Raw genomic sequence first — 25,481 nt, 5'->3', positions numbered from 1 at the left:
GAGGCGCCTAAACGTAACAGACCATTCCTGAAGCCTGTTCATATCATCCCGAAGGAGTGCTGCTTGGCACTGATCATTAATAACTCTCTCAATCTTTACAGATAATACAAAATCTGTTTGCAGATTTTGTATTATTACAAAATCTGCAAACCATTATCCCTTCATCAATGTCCTTTTTGAAAATGAAATGATGGTGATCCAAGTAACGATCCTGGGGGGGGGGGTCCCACTTTTGTCTTTACGCTGATCTGAAGAATATCCATTAATCACAACATTCTTGCCTACAGTCACCCAGCAGTCCATTTTAGAATCTTCCCAGTAATTCCAATATGTTCCAACTTATACAGTAAGCTTTCGTGAGGGACTGATTCAAATGTCTTGCTAAAATCCAAATAAACAATGTCAAAATTGTTCCCTACATCAAGCTCGTGACTGCCAAAATAGCTTACCAAGTTAGTTAAATATGATTTTCCCATAATAAAACCGTGTGTGTGCCCTTCAAAATGCCATTTCGATCTAAATGTCACTGGATTGCACACCTAATCACTGCATCTAAGATTTTCCCTACCATTAAAGCCAGACTAACAGTAATGCATTACATTTCTCTGAAATCCTTTTTTGTTCTAGTTTACTCAATAAGTTTTTTGAAATACAGCATACCAAAGTGTTTATACATAATTTTAACTCTCTTTATGTTGCTTCTTTGACTTGAGTGCATTGGCTATATACTGACTTAGTAATATGAATGAAATCTTATCAGAGCCGGATTTAAACTTGTTGTGACCGTAAGCTATAACATGCACGAGGCCCTTCACTGGTTCGCTGTGATGACAATATTAAAAAACAAATTTTTAAGGTGGAGTGAGGCTCCTTGTATTGAGGCCCTAAGCTGTAGCTTGTTTAGCTTATGTGTAAATCCAGCCCTGAATCTTATTCATATGAGTTAAAGGTTCATTAATATTTAGGTTTAATTTGTGCAATGTATTAGTGGTTTTCAAATAGTTGTGAACCCTTTCCTTTGTAAACTAACACGTTTATATGTGTATTCTTTCTCTCTCTCAAAGTTAAACTGTGAATAGAACAATATAACTGATGTATAATTTTAATAGTAGTTTCATATTTTAGTGTTCATTCTTATGTTATTTTACTGTATCAAGAGGTTTTGCTGAAATCACTAAAATCAAACTTTGTTTCCTTAGCTGCTACAGAAAGTTTCCTCAACTCTGGGGAACAGGAAATCAGTATATGCATCAACACAGATGTACTTGGTTAGTTCTTTATAGTGGCTTGGAGATATACTATCTTTCTTTTTCCCCCCCCTTTTTTTTTTTTTTTTTGACAAGCATTTGAATTTAACAGTTATTGGTAAGTATTATGATTTATATTGGTCTAATTTTTCATTTTTTATTTTTCAAAACATATAACTTGAGCTGCAAAATGCAGGATTAGTGATAAGGCATTTAACAATTATTTCAAGAGAAAGAGCGAAAAATTGGTTTACACATTGATTAAACAATGGAAACAAGATCAAAATTGTATGAAAACAAATATTTTCCAACATTATTTTTTGAAATTGGTGTCCTTATGCCTGAATACACGAAACCATTCTTTGATGCACAAGTTGGCATACATTGTTGTTGGCACATGATTAATTCAATTATAGAAAATTTCTTAGCAATGAATGTTTACTACCATCATTCTGTGTTCTGTCCATAGGTTTCCCTGATCATTACTTTTAATGAATTATTTACTTGGCAGATTATTTCCATTTAGACTTGGTTTTAGTGCATTATAGCCTTAGCTGCTGATGTGCCAGTAAAACACAAAACAATTAACCAACCATTTAGAGTTAGCTGCTTATTATTACACTTTTTACACCACAATAATTACCTTTGTTATCAGCATTATCACATTCCAAAACCTCTTCTGTTTCTTTGGTTGTATGCACAGCTATCATGATGATCAGGATATCAAGGAAGGTAACATCATAAGAGAGCAGGCACCAGACAGTGGCTGTGCAGGCAGGCCAAGCAGACTTTCACCTGTAACATCTAAATTGGGCTGCTTACAGCCTGTCTCTCTCAGTCCACAGCCATTTAAGTGTATCTAAATGTTAGGTTCTCCCCCCCACCTATTCCTGAGCTTACATAATTTCACATCTACTTTTGAAAAATATCCATTTTTAGTAATATTCATTATTTCTATGTTGCTTTTTTATGATGTTTTTATGTTTTCAGCATTTAACAGTATAATGAGAATGTTATTACTGTCATGTAATAATAGTGTTGGATTTTCATATTTAATTATTAAATGTGAAAATAAACTGTAAATATAAAAGTTGATTGACAGAAATTTATTCCTATTTTGAAGAATGCATAATTTGTAATAAAGAACTACAACTTCATAATTTCTTTTTTTTTTTTTTTTGGCCCCTAGCTAAAAAAAAATGGTTGGAGGCCTCTGATCTAAAGCTTAACTTGTATTGTGTAGGCTACAGAGCTTTGCAACTGGGCACCTTAGACAGGAACTGATAGAGGTTTATAAGGCTCTGAGAGGGGCTAGTAAAATGAATGAAGGCAGAATTTTCACTGTTATAAAAAATTCCAGAATGGGGGACCATAAATTCAAATTACAGGCAAGAAGTTTAGACTGGAGTGTAGGAAATTTTCTTTTAGCCAGTGAGTTGTTGACTGTTGGAACAAGTTGCCTCTCTGCCTAGTTGAGGCTGACAGTTTGAAGAAATTCAAGAGTCAAATAGTTGACAAACCTACATGAGGAGGGAAGTGCATAATTTGTATTTTCTTATCCACTTTTTTTTTGGCAGTACATCTAAAAAGCCTGTGGCTTCCTTGCACTATGTGGCTATACTATTAATGTTATATTAACACTGTATATGCTTACAATGAAAAAGGGTTATCCCAAAAGTAATGCAGACAGCACCTGTGCTCCCCACTACATACCGTATTTCCCCATGTATAAGATGCACCTTTTTTCGAAAAATTTGGGGCCAAAAAACTGGGTGCGTCTTATACAGTGGTTGTAGATTTTTTTACTTGCATTTCCCGCTTTTTCGCACTTGTTGTCTTTGCGCTCATTGTTTCGCACTTGTTACTGGTATATTAGGTTACGTTTTGCCACGTTCTGCCCAGAAATGGCTCAGTAAAGATTTTCGTACAGTGCTGAATTCAAGTTATGAGGAGTTGTATGAATTTTATGATGAATAACTTTATGTAATACATTTTTTTTTTCAAATTTCGGGCCCCAAAATTAAGGTGCATCTTATACATGGGGAAATACGGTATGCTTGCACAACTAACATTTATCACAATAATTAAAAGTTTAACTTCAACATTAGTGGTGTGCTTGAAATAGAGTTCCTCCACTGAATGTTTGTGTCATCATCATCAGCCATTTTCAATCCACTGCAGGATGAAGGCCTCTCCAGCAACTTTCCAGTTCCTTCTTCTGCTTTGTGCAATGGCCATCCATTTACGGGCCACGAACTCTTAAATTTCATATGTCCATCTCTGTTGTTTTCCAAGTTCTCTTTTAGCTCCTCTTGGATTCCATTCTGTTATTTTTCAGTCCATCTGTCATCATGTCTTTGAACTGTGTCCTGCCCAAGTCCATTTCAGTTCTTTATGATAAGAATGTCCTTTACTTGAGTTTGCTGCCTAATCCATATGTTTCTCTTCTTATCCAACAGTCTAATTCCTAATATAGTTTGTTCCATCCTTCACTGTGTAGTTTCAGCTTCTCTTTCGTTCTTTTGGTGAGTGCCCAAATTTCACTTCCATAAGTCATGGTGGGATATACATTTGGTAAATTATTTCAGACAAATTGGGATATCTCCTCAGTATGTGACTATATTTCCTGAATGCTATCCATCTGAAATTTATTCTTCCCTTGACTTCCAGCCATTTATCATTATGGACAAGTCATTATAGCTAATGACTTGTCCAAGATAAGTACAGTCGAACTTGGTTATAACGAGCATCAAGGGACTGACAATTTCCTCATTATAACCATTACTCGCTATATCAGTGATAGTGGAGATGGGGAAAACCCCTGGGGCCATTAAACAATGAACACTTTGTATCAGTGATGAGTTAAATCTACCTCCTATTTTTTTAAATTCTCAATAACTTGATAATAAGATAGGTTCAAAAAACAAAAGAAATATTAGAGAGAAAAAATCATATAAGTATATACCTACATATTATTTGTATTAATATACTCGTATAAACTACAATACACTTAATATTAAACAATTTATTTGTCTGTAATTTTAAAACCATACCCTTAATACTAAACAATTTATTTCTCTGTAATTTTAAAACCGTATACTTAATACTAAACATGATTTCAATAAGTTTCCCCTTAAAACACTCAAAGCATTAAAAGTCTTATTACTTGCCTCAGTTCCTTCAAAAACATTGACTAATGTGTCTATTGCACCTTGACCTCTATTGCACTGATTTTGATTCACTTTCATTTGTCATCTTTACATTCATTGTCATTATCATCTTTGTTGAGCACAGCATGTACAATGTCACTCTCTGTTGGAAGACGACTAGTTAATAAGTTGTCATCAGCTCGTACAAATTCATCAGTGTTATCTGTATTAAAACCTACAAGGTTGTTACGTAGCAACCATTCAGATAATGGCAAGTTGTTTTCTTCCTTTCCATCTTCTTCATCTACAATTGAAATTTCATTTGAATATAATTTCAATTTCTTGAAGCAATTCGATATGGTTGTCGAAATAACGTTGTTCCATGCATCATTCAATAAATTTATAGCATCCAATATCGATACATCTCTTTGACTGATCAGATGTAGAACTAGAAATCTTTTATAAAATCCTTTCAAACTCTTAATTACACCTATGTCCATTGGTTGTAAAATTGATGTCACATTGGGAGGCAGAAACACTAGCGTAATGTTTGACAAATTTTGAATCTGGGGATGTGCAGGACAATTATCAACTAACAATAAAATATTTTTCTTCTTTTTAAATAGCTCCTTATTCCAGTCATTTACATATTGCCGAAAAATATCTGAAGTCATCCAAGCTTTCTTGTTTGCAGCGTAATCCACAGGAAGTTTCCTTACATTTTTTAAACACTGAAGTTTTAATGATTTTCTGATAACAAACAAGTTTTTTTTTTTTTTTTTTTATCAGTTCCTGTTATTTATGCATACGAGCACTATCAAGTGAGCATTTGATTTTTTTCCACTAACACATTTTTTCCCTTTGAATTTAAATGTATTGTCAGGTGTCAAATTATAAAAAAGTCCTCTTTCGTCGGCATTGTAGTAGTGGTGGTAATAACAGAGGCATGTGATTGAAGAAAGCAAGCATATGAACTTATGTAGCATTAGCCAAAAAAAAAATATCCAATTTCACACAACCATTCCCTCTAAAAGTTTGTCCAGTTCCTCCTTGAATTTATTTAAGCTATCAACTTCCATAACGACAGATGGAAGTTTGTTCCAGCAATTAACCACCTGCTGGCTAAAGGCAAATTTCTGCACATCTATTCTGCAACTGTCTTTCCTCAATTTGAATTTATGCCCCCTCAGGTTCGTAATCTGAGCAAGCAGAAGAATCCTATCAGAAATTAGCGTGCTCAACCCGTTCAAGGCCTTGTACACCTCAATCAGATCACCGTGCAGGTGCCTAGTCTCCAGCCACTGCAATTTGAAGAACTTAAGCCTTTCTTGGTAAGAGGACCCCTTCATTCCCCTTATCAATCTTGTTGCCCTTCTCTGTACATGCTCAACAACTCTACATCCTTCCTAAAATGAGGCCTCTAGACCTGTACACAGTGCTTAAGGCGTGGCCTGACCATTGCCTTATATAAATAGATAATCACCTCCCTTTCCCTGCTAGAAAAATTCCTGTATATCATTGACAATTACCCCATGACCTGCTCTGGCAGCCTGTCTGCATTGCTCAGAAAACTTCATATATGACTGCACAATTACTCCCAGATCTTTTTCATTTTCTGCCAACCTAAGTCTAGTACCACACAGTTGGTACATTTCTCTGAGGTTACTTCTACCCATATGCAATACTTTGCACTTATCAATGTTAAAGTTCAGTTGCCACTTCTCAGTCCATCTGCCCAAATTTTCTAGATCCTGTTGCAGTAGCACAACTGTTGTAGATGTCTTCATTGGCTGGATTGGTTGGATCGATCCAGCCAACCATTGTTACACACAATCATCTTGTTCGAATTATTTAGCAAATTTTTCCACTTGAGCCTTCAAGATCAGACCGTCTGTTGAAAATCCAGCACTTCTTTGTGTAGTGAACCATTGGAGCAATGCTTCCTCAACGTTTGTAACCTCGCATTTTCTGATTTTTTTTTTTTTTTTTTTCAGTTATATTCTTTTTCAGTGCCGACATGGCATCTTTATTCTTCCACAATGTCAGTACACTTGAAGAGGACAAAGAAAACTTTTTACACACTTCAACGTTTTTTTCATCACGTTCTAACTCACAAATAATTTCGACTTTTTCACAAATCGAGAGACACTTTCTTTTGTTGGTAGACATGTTTCGAAGGAAGGGCTCACTTCTTACTGATTTTACTTTAAAATGATAAAGCGATCTACATACAAAGTTTTTAGAAGCCTGAAATGCATACAAAGTTCTTAGTAGTCCCAAAATGCATACAACGTTCCTGGAAGTCCCGAAATGTATACAAAGTTCTTAGAAGTCCCAAAATAAATTATGTTTCAGTAAATGCAAGACAATCTGTAAATATGGTAATGGGACAAGCGGAATGCCAACGCATTATTGTATAGCCCCAGTCCCCAGGAGGACAGGGTCATAAACTGGCCACTAATCTGATGCAGGTGGCCATAAAGCGCTAAGTCGCCCTTTTCATCTTCATCTATTCCAAGAATTGAGAGTTTTCGACTACCTGAGCAATTATGAATGTTTTCATAGTTACCAAAATTTGTTCAGTATATCCGTGTAGTATGCTCGTTATAACAGTGAGCAATTTTATGGAAATGCAATTGCTCACTGTTATAGCGAGATCACAGCTGCTCATTACAGCTGTAATCTCGTTATTTCCGTGCTCGTTATAACCAAGTTTAACTGTGTATAAATCCACCATTTCAATTTCTGCTCCTTCAATGATTATATCCCTTTCTTGTTCATCACTACTTTTGTTTTAACCATTTTCATCTTTAGTCCAAAATCTTTACTAACTCTGCATAACTGATTAAGATTTTCTTCTAATTCTTTGGGATCATGGCTGGTGATTGCAATGACATCTGCAAATTATAAATGGTTTAGGTGCTCTCCATTAACATTTATTCTTGGCTGCAACCAGTCCAATCTTCTGAAGGTTTCAAGGGCAGCAGTAAGCAACTCCGGAGGTATTGTGTCTCCTTGTTGAACTCCTTTCTCAGTTTTAAATTTACTATTGTCTTTGTCTAGTCTAATAAAGGAGGTTGCATTCTCACATATTTTCTTCAAAATCATAATTTACGGGATATCTGTCTTGTCTTTCCAGTGCCCAAAACATTGCCGTATGGAGTTAAATGCTTTTCATAATCCACAAATGCCGGGCATAATGGTGTTTTATATTCATTTGCTTTCTCCATTAACTGTGATATTACGTGAAGGTGATCCATAGTTGAGAATCCTATCCTAAAGCCAGCTTGCCCTTCAGTTGGTTCTCATCAAGTATTCTTTCTAATCTGTTAGTAATGATCCTTGTGAACAACTTGTAGATGTGGGACAACAAGCTAATTGGTCTGTAAAATATAATGTTTGTGTATAGGCTTTTAAAAATGATGATATTGTTTCAGTTCATATTACAGTTTTAGATCAAAGATCTTTTATCAAATTTGAAACTTTGTGGTCAAACACAAATTTATGAATTTTTACAGTAGATTTAAGCATGATTTCATATTGGTTTAAAAGGTTTCTTCAAGGTCAGACCAGCATTGAAGATGACAAGTAGAGCTTAGGTAAACCAAGAGTATCAACAGATTACACGAGTAGTCATTATTATTACCATTTTCAAGAAAAACAAATGTTTGTTTTTCTTGAAAATCCACGAAGAAATAGCCAGCAAATCTGGAATAGCAAAAACATTTGTTTATTTGTCTTGTAAAATGCTGACTTTATTGATTTAATTAAATCCACCCAATCCATATTTCTTTGTTATATCCTATTTTTTTTTTTTTTTTTTTTTTCACATGATGGTGCTTAAACCAATCAGTAAAATGTACAGAGTTTTTTAAAAAAGCAAGTTTTCAACTCAGTAATTGTGTTATGAAAAACATGTGATTTGAGAAAAATGTACATAGGTGATGAGACAAATAGGAAGTTTTGAATATACAGCATTGGAAATACTGTATGTTATATAAAGGAAAATACTAGGAAATCTGAAGTAGTAGAGTATGCATATAAATGCTTTATGCTTTTAATAATAAATAATATCAAAATAATTTCTGGGAGGTGGGTGGGGTGGTATTTAGTATTGGCCATGCAGTTTCCTCTCTTCCAGATCTAACAGACCTTTGGATTTCTCAAAAACATCTTCTTCCTCAGCTTCCCATTGCTGCAACTTGTTCTAATGATAAAGAACTCACTGGCTGGAGGAAAACCTTATATAATCCAGATCTGTAATTCCCCCTTCCTCAATTTAATTCATGCTCCCTGCTTGTGGTGTCTCTTAATGCCTTTGAGAATTTCCCCTTCACTCATTTTACTGCACCCTCTTAGAGCCTTATAAAGCTCATTCAGCTCTCTAAGGTACTAAGCTTTGTAGCCCATGGATTCAAAGCCTGTCCTCATATGGGTGCACTTTTGCCAATTTCACTAGGCACGTTGCCCGCATTTGTTCTTTCAGGCTGCTGGATGGCATTTTTTGATGTGGCCTGCACATTGGGCTGTAGCATTCCACACACAGACTCACAATACTTTATTTGGTAGAATTATGATCTTATATTTACAAGCAGTTGTTCAGTAAATCATCAATAGGGATATCACAGCCTACCTTACTACTTGTGTGCACCAAACAGAATTTTGGTGTCTGCTGTATCGTGACCCCAAATTCCTTTCTTCCTATGTTGTTGTTAATTCAGCCTCTCTAAGTATATAAGTTATTTGGAAGTTTTGCATCAAAGTGTAGAACCTGGCATGCGCAGTATTAAAACTTGGTTTCCACTTATCTATCTAGTGATGGACAAAATCAGATGGTTTATTAATCAAGAAAGTGCAATAATTGAAATATTTATTTGTTAAAAGTCATCAATAAGGTTACTCAAAATTCAAATGATAGAAATACTTCTGGTTTAGTTTAGCAAAAAAAAAAACATGTATATAATTAAAAAAAAATAAAACCTTCCAAACAGGTTTTCTCCAAATCCATGAAAACAATACTATGTATGTAGATGTAATTTTTCAATTTCAAGCTGTAGGAAAAAATGTAATCATATACAAACAAATAAGCATAAGAACAGCATGCAAGTGCATGGAAAGAAATGCAAGAATAGTTATGTCTTCATAAGCGTGATATCATACATGCTGATTATTTATTTTCATCTTTTGCCATAGACATAATCTTCCTCTAAGTTTCTGATCACACATACATGTTGCTCAGAAATATGTCTCCTGATAGTGAAATAAAAAATAAATAAATAAAGTTGCAGAAGAACAAAAACAACAGGCATTATTAGCGAAATTGCACAGATGGGGAAAGAGGAGGTAGTGATGGCTCTGAAAAATGGGCCATTTTCATTGTGTGATATTTCTTATTAATAATGAAAATAATAATAATAAAAACTTCAAATCAAAAGCAGTTTGCTCTCAATGTCAAAATTGGAAAGTTACTCTATAGGGTACAACATTGGGCATCTTTGTGGTAGTCTTAAAAACTGAAATAGCAAGGGTATTAAAAGAGGAGATTGAGCACTAGGTCTTAATAGGTTTCATCAATTTATTAATTTGTATGCTGAAAAGGGATTTACATATCATTCCTGTAAAAGTGGATGAATATTTGGTTTAAATTTACTTCTACGTAGAAAGAAGTGCTAAAATGAAAGACATTTAAACAAGTTCAACTGTTCTATTCCTCTAAAGTACAATAGATTTTGAAGTATGGTGGATACATGTTAGCTGTCTTTGGTTAAATTGCTACTAGACTTGTAGGACAATGGTAACCTTTGTTACCATTGTTCTACCAAAGAATTATATTAGTGTAGCTGAGAGTTACACTAGTATAACTCTCAGCTATAAAAGGTGTTTTATAGCTGAGAGTTAGAGAAATTAAAGTAGGTGGGAGACCATAATTTAGATCTTCTCTTGTGAAAGTATAAACAAAATTTTGACTCAACATTTCTGAACAGATGCAAAGTCAGTGACTATCTTTTCAAAGCAGTCATAATCAATTGATATCTAACAAACAATCTAAAGAGAAATACATAGACAAAAAAAAAAATCCTAGATAAGCTAATGTTTGAAAGTATACTGTACTAGTAAACAGCTCTCTGGCTATATTTCAGTATATAAAATGGTGTATTTTATCAGTGAAATTTAATTTCTAGGGTAGACTTTAAACTGTCTGCATTTTCTGAACAGTCTCCTGTTTTTGCCTAAAAATCTCTCCCCTTTTCCTGCAGCATGTTATCAGTGGGCAATCCTGATATATATGAAGATCTGATTAAGATAACAAGTACCTACATGAATTTTTCAGTTTAACCCAAAGAAAAACAAAATTGGGGTTGGTCAAACCTTCCCAAATTGTAATGCTGAATTACCCTACTGTTTTGCTACCTATGGCTTTTGTAAATTATTGCTTAATTGTATTGTAAAATCCACCCAGATAATTTTTTCAAGGGATTATTGCTCCTCTATTGATGAGCAAGTAGGCACCCATTAGTGCTGTCCTAGAATATTATGAACTTGGGGAGGTGGGGTCTAAGCAAGTTATGGAATATTCTTAAAATCCTTAATATGGGATATCCTTAAAAATGCATTAACTTTAAAATGAAGAAAATTAAAATTACTACATATGCTGCATCGGTAGAACCTGACAAATGCAGTTCTGAAATATTGGTTTTGCATTAATTGTTGTTTCAAAGTTGATGTTTATAAGATTTTGTACCCTCTTAAATATAGACACAATTTTACTTAAGTAGTTTTGGGAGTAAACAGTTATTGTTTGCTCAGAATTGTATGTGGAATGAATTTGTTAAGTATCGTGTGACCATTTTTGTTATTGTTTTTGCTTTCCTCTTTGTCTTACTACTTTCAGCATAATGTAAAAAAAAATAATAATAATTTGGACATCATATACACAGATTTCAGAAAAGTTTTTGATACTATTGCACATAAAAGACTGCTCCAATGCTGCTGTGGATTAACAGGATGATTAAGTGGGAGAAGACAGAGAATTGTTATCAGTGAGCAGATGTTATTAATGGAGTCCCCCCCCAGGGTTTAGTGTTGGGCCTTTTGTTGTTTTCAGTATTTATTAATGATACTGATGAAGGCATGTTAGGCCAAATATCTAGGGTGTGCATACTGCAACAAGATCAATTGGGCAGATGGGCTTAGAAGTGGAAGTTTAACAAATGCAAAGTACTTCATATGGGTAACAGTAAACCCAGATCAACTCTGTATCAACTCTGTGGTACCACACAGAGTAGTGGAGAATGAAAAAGATCTGGGAGAATTTGTGCAGTCAGATATGAAGTTCTCTGGGCAGTGCAGACAGGCTGCCAGGACAGCCCATGGGATTTTATCAAAGATTTTGCCAGTAGGGATAAGGAGATTATCCTGTTATATAAGGCAATGGTTAGGCCACATCTTGAGTACTGCATACAGGTCTGGAAGCCTCATTTCCAGAAAGATCTAGATCTTTTGGAATAGATGTAAAGAAAAGCCAGATTAATGAGAAGAATAAAACAGCTCTTACCAGGAAAGGCTTCATTTCTGCAAATTGCAGTGTCTGCAGGCATGAGCAATCTGATTTGGGTGTTTTGGGCTCCAAGTTTTTGGTCCTTGAGGTTGTCACAGACATTCTCTCAGATATACCAGACAAGCTGTACTTGCTACCTGGGAGTCTAAAACGCTGATGGAACTGATATTCGGGTGACACTCAAGTCAAGTGGACCCAATTTCGGCGAAGTCCGGACGGTCTGTGACAGCCAAATCCTCTGCTTGCACCTTCACGATGGTGGGACTGTTAGTAATCCTGGGTATAACCTCCATGCACAAGCACATGGTGGGTGACCACCCAGGTGTGAACCAACGTAAGCAGGGGTCGAGGTGTGGCGCCCACACCACATGGAGGAATGCCGCCCCTCTATGTTACCAGGCAGTACTAGGTGGTAGATGACTCTCATCAACCGGTGAAATACCACCACTTTGCTTATTAGAGGCTTGAAGTGGTGGAACCCATGTTTAGTCTCTAGAGCTAAGTTCCGGTCAACCCTTCCCTATCTCTTCCATCATGCAGTATGATTGATGACTTTTGAGGTTATGATGAACGTCGTGGCGAGATCCAATATTCCTTACATTTCGAGGGTACAGCTCTAAAACGGTTTTCGCAGGCCGGCCGCTAGTTAGTACACCGGACCGAACCTATTGGTAACTCTCTAGGAGGCTTCCGGATCAGCAAGTGTATAATCTTGCTACCTCTACTCTGCCAGATAGTGACTGGAGGGAGTCCGAGTAGTGTGTATGCGGGGAGCATTGTCGAGGCCACGTTATGTCAAGGATCTGGGTATATTCTTACCACATGTACGCCATATCCAAAAATTTCATTACTTCATACAGCATGTCCCACCCACTTTTTCTTATTATTGAATACACCATGAATTGTCAAACTAATAGAACAAACTTATCTGCGAAAAGATCTAAACCTCCCAAGGATTTCCTAATTCATTTCACAAATATACGTGGTCTCAACTCTAATCTCAACGATGTCCATTTCCACTTGCAGTCTGCCAAACCCCATGTACTTTTTCTGACAGAATCTCAGTTATCGGTTGATTCAACTACTGCTCATCTCAGATGCCCAAATTATTCGCTGTATGATTCCTTTCGCCTCAAAGGTGGTACTTGTGCATATGTCCGTTCTGATATTCCCTGTCAGAGACTTGGCAATTTGGAATCTCCTCTCTTTGATCTTCTCTGGCTTAAAATCTCTCTACCTCATTGTGTCAAATTCATCTGTTGTCTCTACCGTTCCCCCAACTCCACTAATCACTTGGAGCTCTTTGACTTCCTCTCGTTGCAACTTGACTTTCTCCAGTCCAACTTTCCTAACAGTGAGGTAATTTTCCTTGGTGATTTTAATGTTCACAACTCCAGCTGGCTTCCGTTTTCTAGTCACACCGACCCAGCAGGTCGAGATGCTGAGGCTTTTGCAATTACTAATGACCTAGCACAGATTGTTCATTTACCTACAAGAATACCGGACAATCCGAATCATACAGCCAATACGCTTGATCTTTTTCTCACAAACAACCCTTCTAAGTACACGTTCGAAGTGAGAGGTCCTTTAGGCACTTCAGATCACAACTTGGTGATTGTCTCTTCTCCAATGGAACCTTTATCTCATGGCTATTCCCAACCTCGTGTTGTTTGGCATTACAAGAATGCAAAATGGGATGACCTGCAAGACTTCTTTTCTTCTTTTCCTTGGTCGGATTACTGTTTCAAAACTCCTGATGTCAACGTTTGCTCAGATCGTGTCAGTGAAATTATTCTTGCAGGAATGGAATCCTTTATCCCACACTCCACTTTAAAATCTCGTCCTTTATCTAAACCTTGGTTTTCCAATAAATGTGCTAAGGCTGTTCAAGAGAAGAATGTTGCATATCGTAATTGGCTTGTTTCTAATTCTTCAGTTTCATTTTCTGCCTACACCAAAGCTCGCAACAATTGTAAAGCAATTATTAATCAGTCCAAACTAGAGTTTGAACAGGCTAAGAGTAGAAAACTTGCTTCTTGCCCTAATGGTAGCCGAGCATTCTGGTCTCTTGCCAAAGCTATTGGCCGCAACTTTTGCCCATCTCTGCTTCCACCTCTGTCCAAACCAGATGGTTCTGTTGTCACTTTAGCCAAGGATAAAGCTGACCTGCTAGCATCCCATTTTTCTTCCAGCTCATGTATTAATGAACTTGGTAAAACACCTCCCACCATTCCCAACACGGTCCATTCAGTGCCTCCTGTGGTCTTCCGTCAAAAGGATATCAGAAGGATTTTGATGAATCTTGATGCTAAGAAAACTCCGGGTCCTGATGGTATTTCTCCACTTGTTCTCAAAATCTGTGCTCCTGAACTTACTCCTATTCTTTGCCGCCTTTTTTCACTTTCTTATTCCAAAGGTGTTTTTCCTTCTGCTTGGAAATTTGCTCATATCCAGCCAGTTCCTAAAAAGGGTGACAAATCCCTCCCATCCAATTATCGTCCCATTGCAATTACTTCTACTCTTTCTAAAGTAATGGAGAAATCAATTAACCACCAACTCTTAAAGTACCTAGAAACCTTCTGTCTGATCAACGATCGCCAGTATGGATTCCGTCGGTGTCGATCCACTGGTGATATTCTGGCTTATGTTACCCATTTATGGACTAATTCAATGGAAAGGTTCGGTGAAACACAAGTAGTTGCTCTTGACATCTCAAAGGCTTTCGATCGTGTTTGGCATAAAGGTCTTCTAAACAAGCTTCCATCTTATGGTTTGCCAACAGTTTTTAGTAATTGGTTATCCAGTTTTCTCTCTGATCGCTCACTGAGGGTGATGGTAGATGGCTCTCTGTCTTCTAACTTCTCCACTAATGCCGGTGTCCCCCAAGGTTCAGTTCTTTCCCCCACTCTTTTCCTCTTGTATATCAATGACCTTCTTCCATTGACTGGAAATCCTATCCATAGTTTTGCCGATGATAGCACATTGCATTCAACTTTCCATTTTGAGAAACCTTGCCCTGCTCAATCAGCTTCAACTTCTCGAAAATCTGCTACCAATTCCTTAAATGCCGATCTTCAGGTAATTCTCCAGTGGGGCAAAGACAACTTAGTTGATTTCAACCCTTCTAAAACTCAATCTTGTCTTATATCTCGCAAAAAGGATTCTTCTGCTCCTATGCTTATCTTTAGTGACACTCCAATTTCTAGGCAAAAGGATATATCTCTTTTGGGGATTACCCTGACTTCTAATCTCTCTTGGCACAAGCACATTACAAATATTGCTTCCTCTGCATCTAGAAAACTTGGTTTTCTCTTTCGCTCTCGGCGTTACTTTTCTTCCAAACAGCTGCTCACTCTGTATAAATCGCAAATCCGCCCTGCCTTGGAATATTGTTCCCACATTTGGGGTGGTGCCCCCAAAACCTCTCTCAGGCTTCTTGATTCCATTCAGAAGAGGGCAGTTAGGTTAATTAATGATTCATCTCTAACAGAGTCTCTCCACTCGCTTTCTCATAGACGTACTGTTTCTGCTGCATGCCTCTTCTACAGATATTTCCATGGGCACTGTTCTTCTGAATTGGCTTCTATAATTCCCGCTCTCTCTTTCAAAACAGTCCGAACACGTGCCGCCTCCAGCCAACATCCATTTACTGTCCACCTTCAAACCCACAGAACCAACTTTTCATCTTCCTCATCTATTCATTCAACTGCCGTTTTCTGGAACAACCTTCCTTCATACGTATTTCCTGAAAATTACAATCTACAGAAGTTCAAGTCTAATGTCAACAAATATCTTCTTTCGTCTCCTCAACCTCCAACCCAAGCACGGTACTAAGTACTATAGGTTCTAATACCTCTCGTGTTTGGGGTTCACATAAAAAAAAAAAAAAAAAAGTGGATTGAGTAAGCTCGGTGCCAATGGAATCCTTCCTCTTGCTCAGATTATATACATGAGGGGGCCTATATTCAAATTGAGGAAGGATGGAGGCTTAGAGGAGAACAGGAATTCCCCCTCAGTCCCCAGCAGCTTTCACTCCCCCCCCCCTCTTACGGCAGCGATAGGATCAGAGGGTGCTAAGAATCTCTGGGTATGACCAGGCTGCCATACATAGAAACTAAACTTGGCCTGTTACAATGTAAGATCACTCATCAGTGAAGATAGGATATTAGAGCTAGAAAAGGAATTAGAAAATGTGAATTGGAATATCATCGTTTTGGCTGAAACAAGAAGAAGAAATGAATTGCTTATAAGTTTATCACATGGAAATCTGCTGTACACCAATGGAAACAGTGAAAGGAGCAAAGGTGGGGTTGGCTTTCTGATCCATAAAGATATAAAAAACAACATTTTGGAATTGGAATTCAAAGGTACATAACCAAGGGTGTCAAGACTACTACTCAGGATTTCTAAGAGATACAAGCTAAAGGTTATAATGATTTATGCACCAACATTGAGCCATGATGAAGAAGAGGTTGAAGAAATGTACGCCGAAATTGATTCACCTAGATGAGCAGAAAACCCGATACACTATCATTATGGGCGACTTCAATGCTAAGGTTGGAAAAAGACAAAAGAGGGCAGAAATGGGAACTATGTGAAATTTTGGAATTAGTGAAAGAGATGAAGACTTGTGGAATTTGCAAAATCTCAAGGAATGTCAGTAATGAACACTTTTTTCAAGAAAAGAGTTAACAGAGTGTGGACATGGAAGAGCCAAATGGATTAACAACTAATGAAATCGACTTCATCCTCACTAACAGAAGATATATATTGTGAATGATGTTACAGATCTGAATAAGGTAAATGCTGAAGTGATCACAGAATGGTAAGATGCACACTTGATATAGACGTAAGTAAAGAAAGGAAAAAACTGACTCGAGTAAATAATACAAAGGTCTTTGAGATAACAGAAGAGCAGAAAAAGCAGTATGTAGTGTAACTTAAGAGTTTGAGTACAGTTTGAGCTTCTGCAGACTGTTCAGGACCAAGATATCAATGAGGAATACTACAACTTTCTGAAAGTGATAAGGCCCAAGAAACCTATAGGGAAAAAGAAATCTAAAGAAGGAAAAATTAGTCAAGAAACACTTGTCATGATGAACTAATGAAGAGCAAGATAAACACAGACAAGGATAAAATTGAGTTATGCAAAGTCATTAGAAAGAGACTCAGAATGATACTGAAACTGAAGAATAGCGATGGTGTACTTAAAAAAAGCAGAGAAGTCATTAAAATAGCAGAAGACTACTGTAGAGAATTATACAAGGAGCAAGGGAATGATGCATGCCAGCAGTGGAGAAAGATGGATCACAAATTAGTAACACATACAACATGCCCGAAATCCTTCCTGATGAGGTAGAACATGTGTTGAAGAAAATGAAAAATCAGAAAGCCCTGGGGGAATATGAAGTTACTGTACAGTTAGTTAAAATTGGAAGGAAGAGACATGACACAGAAACTGGCAAGACTCTTCACACATTAGAAAAGGTGTGACGCCAAAGGAGTGGAATAATGCAATCATAGTTTTGCTGCATAAGAAAGGATACAAATCAGAAATTGGAAATTATAGACCAATTAGCTTGTTATCCAATATCTACAAGTTGTTCACAAGAGTTACTAACAAATTAGAAAGAATACTTGATTGAGAATCAACCGAAAGGGTAGACTGGCTTTAGGACAGGATTCTCAACTATGGATCACCTTCATGTAATATCACAGCTAATGGAGAAAAGAAATGAATATAAAACACCATTATGTCTGGCATTTGTGGATTATGAAAAGGCATTTTGCTCCATACAAGCATAAAGCAACGTTTTAGGCACTGGAAAGAGAAAGCATAGATACCCCATATATTATGATTTGAAGATAATATATGAAAACGCTACCTCCTTTATTAGGCTAGACAAAGACAGTAGAAAATTTAAAATTTAGAAAGGAGTTCGACAAGGAGACACAATATCTCTGAAGTTGTTTACTGCTGTCCTTGAGGAAGATTAGACTGGTCGCAGAAAGGAATCAGTGTGAATGGAGAGTGCCTAAACCATTTATGATTTACAGATGACATTGTGATCATAAGCCATGATCCCAAAGAATTAGAAGAAAATCTTAATCAGTTTTTCAGAGTTAGTAAGGATTTCAGACTAAAGATGAATATGGCTAAAACAAAAGTAATGATGAACAAGTATACCACAGAAAGGGGTATACTTGTTCAGCCCACTTCATCCTCCTGTTGCTGTGTTTTTTTAACCCTCTGATCAGAGCATCCCAGGATAAAGTATTCCAGAATCATATTTTGCAAATTTAAACTATTTATGTACAAAACTTAAGAAAGGCTTAAGTTTTGCAAATTACAGTGTCTGGAGACTAGGCACCAGCGAGGTGATCTGATTGAGGTGTATAAAGCCTTGAATGGTTTGAGCATGCTCAATGCTGATGGGATTCTTCCTCTTGCTCAGAAAAATCACCTGAGGGGGCATAAATTCAAATTGAGGAAAGACAGATGTAGGATAGACATGAGGAAATTTGCCTTTAGCCAGCGGGTGGGTGGTTGTTTGGTGGAACAGACTTCCATCCCTTGTCGTGGAAGTTGATAGCCTAAATAAGTTTAAGGCTCAGCTGGACAGGTATTTCGAACGAACAGAGGGGTGAAGTGGAAGTGGTTATTTTTTATTTATTTATTTATTTTTATTTTATTTTTTTTTGGCTGATGCTGCATAAGCTTGCTTTCTTGCATTAAATGCCTCTACTAATGTTAATGTATATGTGACATCGATGCCAATTTACACATTCCTCAATTATTGTGTTTCCAATTGATCAGCATCATTAATGATGACCATAAAAAAATCAGCATGCATTTTCTTAAGCCTATTTATGCATATTATCTCGTGTTGATAAACAAGAATTTAAAATTAGCTGCATCATTTCCATTCAATTACCAAAGGGTGCTACAGTCATTTGTTTGATATATGCACCCCCCAATGCCGTAGCCAGGTGGGCAGGACAGCAGTGCATAGCACACGCTTCTTGATTAGACCGGGGTTCGAGCCCATGACCACCAAATACGGAGGATGAGGAAAGGTCAGGGAATGACCACCACATATCCCCGGAGCAATATGGTCTTAGTTGCTAATGCTCCTAAAAACCAAACAACAACAATGGAAGTACTCATTTGATTCAGATATTTACCTCTCACAGCGGCCGACCATTCACTGCAGTCTGCAGAATATTTGATTTCAGTTTCTCTCTCTCTCTCTCTCTCTCTCTCTCTCTCTCTCTCTCTCTCTCTCTAGTTTTGTGTATGTCAACAGTAAAGATAACAGTAAAATAATTTAAAATATATGCTTTTAATCTAAAATATGGATTACTCACATTTGTGTTCATAATAGATTGAAAATAAAAGACAGCATAAAAAAGTGAACAATTTTAAATTGTTTCATGTCAGTTTTAAGATTATAAAATGACATACGTGATCCCAAGGTGTATCTGTTGGTTAGAAGAAAATTTGTGTGTATGTCAGAGAATTAATGATATATATATGCATTCATGCCTTCTGTAAGTATTGCTATAAAGATATTCCATAATTCTTTCCGTGGAACGTAAACAGGTGGATAAGAAGGCACATGATATATAGGGTCCTTGAAATCGGTGCCAATATTTATTGAGGGAATTGTTCTTTAAATTACAAAAAGAAAAGTCTACACTCAGTTTGCAGTAGGAGCAATGGGTTTTGAGTTAGAGCGTTAAAAAGGGCGAGTCCGTAGCCAGGTGGGAAGGAGCAGCAGTGCGTAGCACACGCTTCTTGATTAGACCAGGGTTCCAGCCCGTCACCACCAAATACGGAGGATGCGGAAAGGTCAGGGAATGACCACCGCATATCTTGGAGCAATATGGTCTTAGTTGCTAATGCTCCTAAAAACCAAACAAACAAACAGAGCGTTAAAAAAGATTAGTGACATAATTTCCACTTCTAGCATTTTTTGTAAATTGCAATCATCGTAAAGTGGGATACACAAATCAGATCATTGCACAAAATGTTGTGCAGATTGTCATACTGTATTTCCAAAAATAAATAAATAAAAATAAAAATGGCATTATGGTTAGTGATCAGTGCTATTGCAAATCGGACCAGCGCAAAACAAGGGCTACCTGTACATGGTCAGTGGAAAATTCTCCCATTATTCACAATCCCATTTTCAAGTGGGAATTAGCATCAGTATGTGGACCAGCATTGTAGGAGATAACTTTATTTATCACGAGTTCCCTGCCTGCCTAAACATTGATCATTACTTACAGTTTTTGCAGAGGACATTGCCAACACTTCTGGAAGATGTTCGTTTAAGTGTACATGCCAATATGTGGTTTCAGCACAATGGAGTGCCTCCACATTTTGGGTGACAAATAAGGACATTCTTAAATGATCATTACCAGAATCACTGGATTGGTCACAGAGGTCCCATTTCTTGGCCACCATGCTTTCCTTATTTTCACCTATGCTCTTCCTGATCGCTCTTGGTCTTCGATCGAATTCACTGAGAATATGATTATATAATAGCTTTTTCCTTGCACTTACTGTTGTACTCTGCTTTACTTTATTCCATCTTGCAGCTGTTGCAAAACACTGAGTAATTCCTAATTAATTTAGGAATATGTTATCTTTTTAATGTTATAATTTTTAATATCGGTCATTATTTTTTCTCTTATGTCCTGCTCAATGTTAGAATTATCAAAAAAAAAAAAAAAACACTTTGTTTTCTTCAAAACAAACATTTTCAAATGATTATGATTTGCTTCCATAGGTTATATTGATAGTGGTGGTATTTGGAGTTAAGACAATTGATATTGTCATTGTTGCCTGATAAAATTTTAGTTGAAGGAGGTACAGCTGTTTGTGTTTTCATTTACATTTAATGTTTCCTTTTGAATCGTTTTACTTCTTTTACAAAGTGATTGAAACCGTCCTGAAAAAAAGGTCAGAATTGTATTATTAAATTCTTGTTTAGAAAAAATTTCTGTTCTGTATAAATATTTCCTTTTGAATATAGGAAATAAATATGATAAATAAAAATGCAGTTCAAATTACTGGAGGAGTTTTACTCTACTTAGAAATCATTAAGCATAGATAGATGCAATCAGAAGGAAAAGATTTGAACTGTGGAGAAGTAGAAATTACTCCATGACAATGCTTCTGATCATAATGCAGCATTCTCCTTATTTACTTAATTTTGATCCACATGATTTTTATTTATTTTTTTTCCCCAAACAAAAGAACTCAGAGGGATTACAATTTTCTGAAGCAGAATACCAGTGTGGCAGTTATAACAAATGCAATAATCGAACTTTCAGAAAAGTACTATGAAGAAGCCTTTTCACAATTACAGAATGGCAAGAAAAAAATGTAACTATCTCCTTGGGTTGCAGTGACCTTAATGACGTGAACACCAAATCACATAATTTAATAAGATAAAATATGAATAAGTGAATAAGATAAAATAATACAATATATATGCATGTATATTGTATTATTTTATCTTATTGTACTATATTATATATATTATATAAAGCATTTGTATGGTAAAGATCTGAACTGTGGACAAGGAAGGATTGGAAATTACTCCATGACAATGCTTCTGCTCATAATGGAGTAGTTTCTGAATACCCTACCAAATATTCTGTATGGGTGGTGGGGTAAGCAAGGACTGTGCTAAAAATCTGGTTACTTGCATGGTTTCCCCCCCAGTCTAATGTGAAAAATCACCAGTTACTCTCTTTTCTCATACATTATATAACTTACATATTTTATATATTAATATTTCATTGTATTTGTTTTATTAACATATTTTATTTTACCTTTGCAGTACGTGTAAAGTGGATAATCATACTATGAATTTTGCTCTTTCTGACGTTACATCTTCAAAAAAGTGTGAAGTAAGAGATCTGACTTGCACAACAGTTGCACACAAGGGTGATTCTTGTTCCGAAAACACATGCAGTGGATGCCATATAAAAGAAGTGTCAAATCATAATTGTATTACTTCAGATAATCAAAGTGGAGGTGATGATGAAAATGTTAATCTTAATAAGCAAGATATCTCTCTAAATTCTGAGTTATCAAAACTTCCAAATGGTGCTAGCAATAAAGAGAAGATGGAATTTTTAAATTGTAATGGAGATTTGTCAGATAACAGCATTCAAAATTCAGTTGAGAGACCTCAGGATTCTACACGATTGTCTCAGGATGCTGGTGCCAAAGAGCAGAGTGTTGTGGAATCTAGCTCTGTTAATGGTTTTACTAGTTCCTGCAGTAACCCTCCTTCCAGTCCTGGAATGCAGAAAAGTGTGTGTAATGAAGAGCCTTCTAAAGAAGACACTTCTTATAAAGTAAATAGCACCTGCTTAAAACAAAGTTCCTCTGATTCTGTTACATTAAAATGTAATGAAAATAGCAAAGTTAGCTGTTCCTCTGATTGTAGTATTTCTGATATTGCTAGTGAATTAGCGGTGAATGACTCGCAAGTTAGTTGTAGTAGTGCTGAAGATAGTATTGCTGGTGTCTCTTCTCATATGGCTGGAGAGAAATGTAAGCAGCCTAGCAAGGAATCTCATCAACTTGAAGACAAAAACCAATCTACAGATAAGCTAGATCATTGTCATGAAGATAGCATAGTGTCAAACTCATCTTGCAAATTGCATAATTCTCCCATTGAAAGATCTGTGGAAGTTAGTGAAGCTAACAGTGTTCCTGCCAAAGACTGCAGCTCTGATTTGTGCATTAGGCAAGATGATGTTGCCACTACAAATGCTCATGCAAGTAATCGTGAGAATATGGTTAGTGGTATATCTGAAATGTTACATGAAACATTTAATAAATTACCTGAAAATGAAGAAATTAAAAACACTGACATGAGCTCACTAGAAATAAATCCAGTTGAAACTGGCCTTCCTGAAAGTTTAAATGGATGTGTAACAATTGGAAAATACATTCCAGTGAAAGGCGATTTTACTTTACGTAGCAGTGAGGCTCTAATTGAAAGTCCATCTCTCCTTATACCGTTCCTTCTTAAGGAACAAGATAGGTTTCCATCAAAAATGGAAAAGGGTGAATCTCAACATGCAGAAAACAAAGGTTTCTTCCATACATCAGTGGGTGAGTTTTTAATTGGAATAGGGCTCAGTAGAGTAAATGAGTGGGTTTATAAAGATCTGACTAAACTTAAGTTAAGGCAGATTAAGAAAGTAGGGCGAAAGGAAGAACTTGAAAAAGAATATGAACAGCTTCAGAGTCATTATATGGAAGCAAAGAAAGCTAATGAGCCATTTGCATTATCTATAAAGAAATGTGAAATATGTGATTTTGTAACCGAATCCAATACTGTTATGGATGGACATTTACTTGCACCACATATAACACTTCGAAAAGAATACAGATGTAGTTATTGCATACATATAACACGGGATCCCAGAGAAATGCTTTTCCATATGGAAGCACTTCATAATAAAATAGGTCATATAGAACCATTTAATCAGCTTTATCAGTGCCCGTATTGTCCATTCGAAAATAATTCAAAAGTGAAATTAAATACCCATCTGAACAAATGCCAAAAATACTTTGATCGATCATCAAATTTAGCACCACCAAGAGACTTTGAATATCCTGCATTGACACCAAAGCCTATAACTGTATCTGTTGTAAAGTTTTATGAAAAATCCATTAACCCTGCCCATCGTCCACGAGGAAGACCAAGAAAATGTGACTCTTTGCCTGATGCATATCAGCATTTTTCTCAGATGGCAGCTGGATTATCGCGACCACTTGGTCCTAACCAAAACTTACCATTGTACAGACAATTAGCATCATCAGCTCTCACTGAAAACCTCACTGCTCCAGTCCAGCCATGCCGACTACCTCCACCATTGCATCTGCCTCCATCTGCTGTAACTATCAGACCTAGGCATCCAATTCTAGGGCAAATGTGTCCAAGTCCTCCACAATTGCAACTTCCACCTACAAATCGTATCTTCCAAGTTGTCAGTAGTACAGGTCAGGTGTTACCACTTCTTGGCAACAGTCATCTTGTTACTTCAGCTTCTTCACAATTCTCTCTTATGCCTGCATCTATGGATGGCTCACTTTGTCAGAAAAAACTGCCAAATCCACAATCCGTAACTTTCTATACTGGCAGGTTTGGAGGAGGCCTGATTTCGCAGCCATCTGGCTCTCAACCCATCTTAAAACCACCTACAAATATGAAAATAGCTCAGCCACCAAAGCTGCAAGGCCCTTATCCAGTACAAAATTCCAAGTCACCATCACCTACGATATCTCACATGTCACCTAGTACGCTGGTAGTTTGTGAAATTTGCGATGGATATATTAAGGATCTGGAACAACTGAGAACACATATGCAACTAATACACAAAGTAAAGATCCATCCAAAAATGCTAGCAAGTCGACCTCCGTTAAACTGTCAGAAATGTCAGTGGCGATTCTTTACAGATCAGGGTTTAGAGCGGCACCTTTTAGGAGCTCACGGATTAGTCACATCTAATATGCAAGAACTTGCTAACAAAAATCAAGATGCTGGTTGTTGTACAGTTTGTGGTCGAGTTTATGCAAGTAAACTGGTAGCTCACATGAGTCAGGTGCATAAGGTTACTTTAAAGCCTGCCCATTTATCGTATAAATGTACAGTCTGTTCAGCAACTTTTAACCTTTACAAATTATTTGAAAATCATGTGTACCTAGTACACAGTGGTGGTGTAAAAAGACCTGCAGAAGATAGTTCTCCCATCCCTAGTAAGAAAACCCCATTTCCTAACTCCGAGTCACAAGAATCATTTGATAAGGATTCCCCACCAAAAAATGATAGGACAACTGACTCTTCCAAAGATAGAAACTTAAACAAAGTTACCTCAGATAGCGATGACAGTAATAGTGACCAGCCACGAAAATGCAAAGACTGTGGAAATGAGATAAAAGATATCATGTCACATTTGAAAGAGAAACATTTGAAAACATGTGGTGTAAAATTGTGTAGAATTGAAAAGTGTGAAAAGTGCCTGTATTCTTCAGATAGTATGATTGTTATACGCATGTCAGATTTTGGTCTTGGGGATGATGATGAGGATGAGGAGGAGGAGGAAAGAGTGGAAGGGGCAGGTGGTGAAAATGAAGCCAAAACAGTAAGTGAAGACTCTACAGTTGCGAATGAAAGCAACAAACCGTGAAGCCATATCTATCACTGAAGAGCGGGATTCTTCAGTGTTGTAACTGTCTAAAATTCAGAGACTTTACGTACTGTGAAGATTCTAATGAATTCTGATGTGCTTAAACACAGTAACAGTTTTGAAAAACTAATTCTGTGTAAGAAGTGCTTTTCTACACCTTTGTCATTCCTGGTGATATAAATGGTTCTGTATAAATAGTTTTAAATAACAGATGGTTTTTGAAATGAATCTTGTTTATTCTCTCTTCAACTTGTATAAAGAGTGTAGTTTGTAAAGTACATGATAGTTTTCTTTTAACAATTG

At 36.6% G+C, this 25,481-nt stretch overlaps 1 protein-coding gene across 1 annotated transcript; it reads left to right on the top strand.

Moving 5' to 3' along the window:
• Positions 1-1,346: 1,346 nt before the first annotated feature.
• Positions 1,347-25,278, top strand: LOC150082475 (uncharacterized). Its single transcript, XM_090377523.1, has 2 exons — positions 1,347-1,365; positions 21,809-25,278. Exon 2 carries the CDS (start codon positions 21,834-21,836, stop codon positions 25,176-25,178), a length of 3,345 nt encoding a protein of 1,114 aa, XP_090233649.1. The 5' UTR covers positions 1,347-1,365; positions 21,809-21,833; the 3' UTR covers positions 25,179-25,278.
• The last annotated feature ends 203 nt before the right edge of the window (positions 25,279-25,481 follow it).

This window comes from Mastigoproctus giganteus, chromosome 7 (assembly GCF_048544385.1).
Source record: "Mastigoproctus giganteus isolate SK-2022 chromosome 7, ASM4854438v1, whole genome shotgun sequence".
Classification (NCBI taxonomy): Eukaryota; Metazoa; Arthropoda; class Arachnida; order Uropygi; family Thelyphonidae; genus Mastigoproctus; species Mastigoproctus giganteus.
This window is presented reverse-complemented; position numbering and strand designations above follow the sequence as displayed.

Excerpts from the sequence above, each read along its gene's own strand:
- LOC150082475 (XM_090377523.1), top strand. The coding sequence starts at position 21,834 with ATGAATTTTGCTCTTTCTGACGTTACATCTTCAAAAAAGTGTGAAGTA.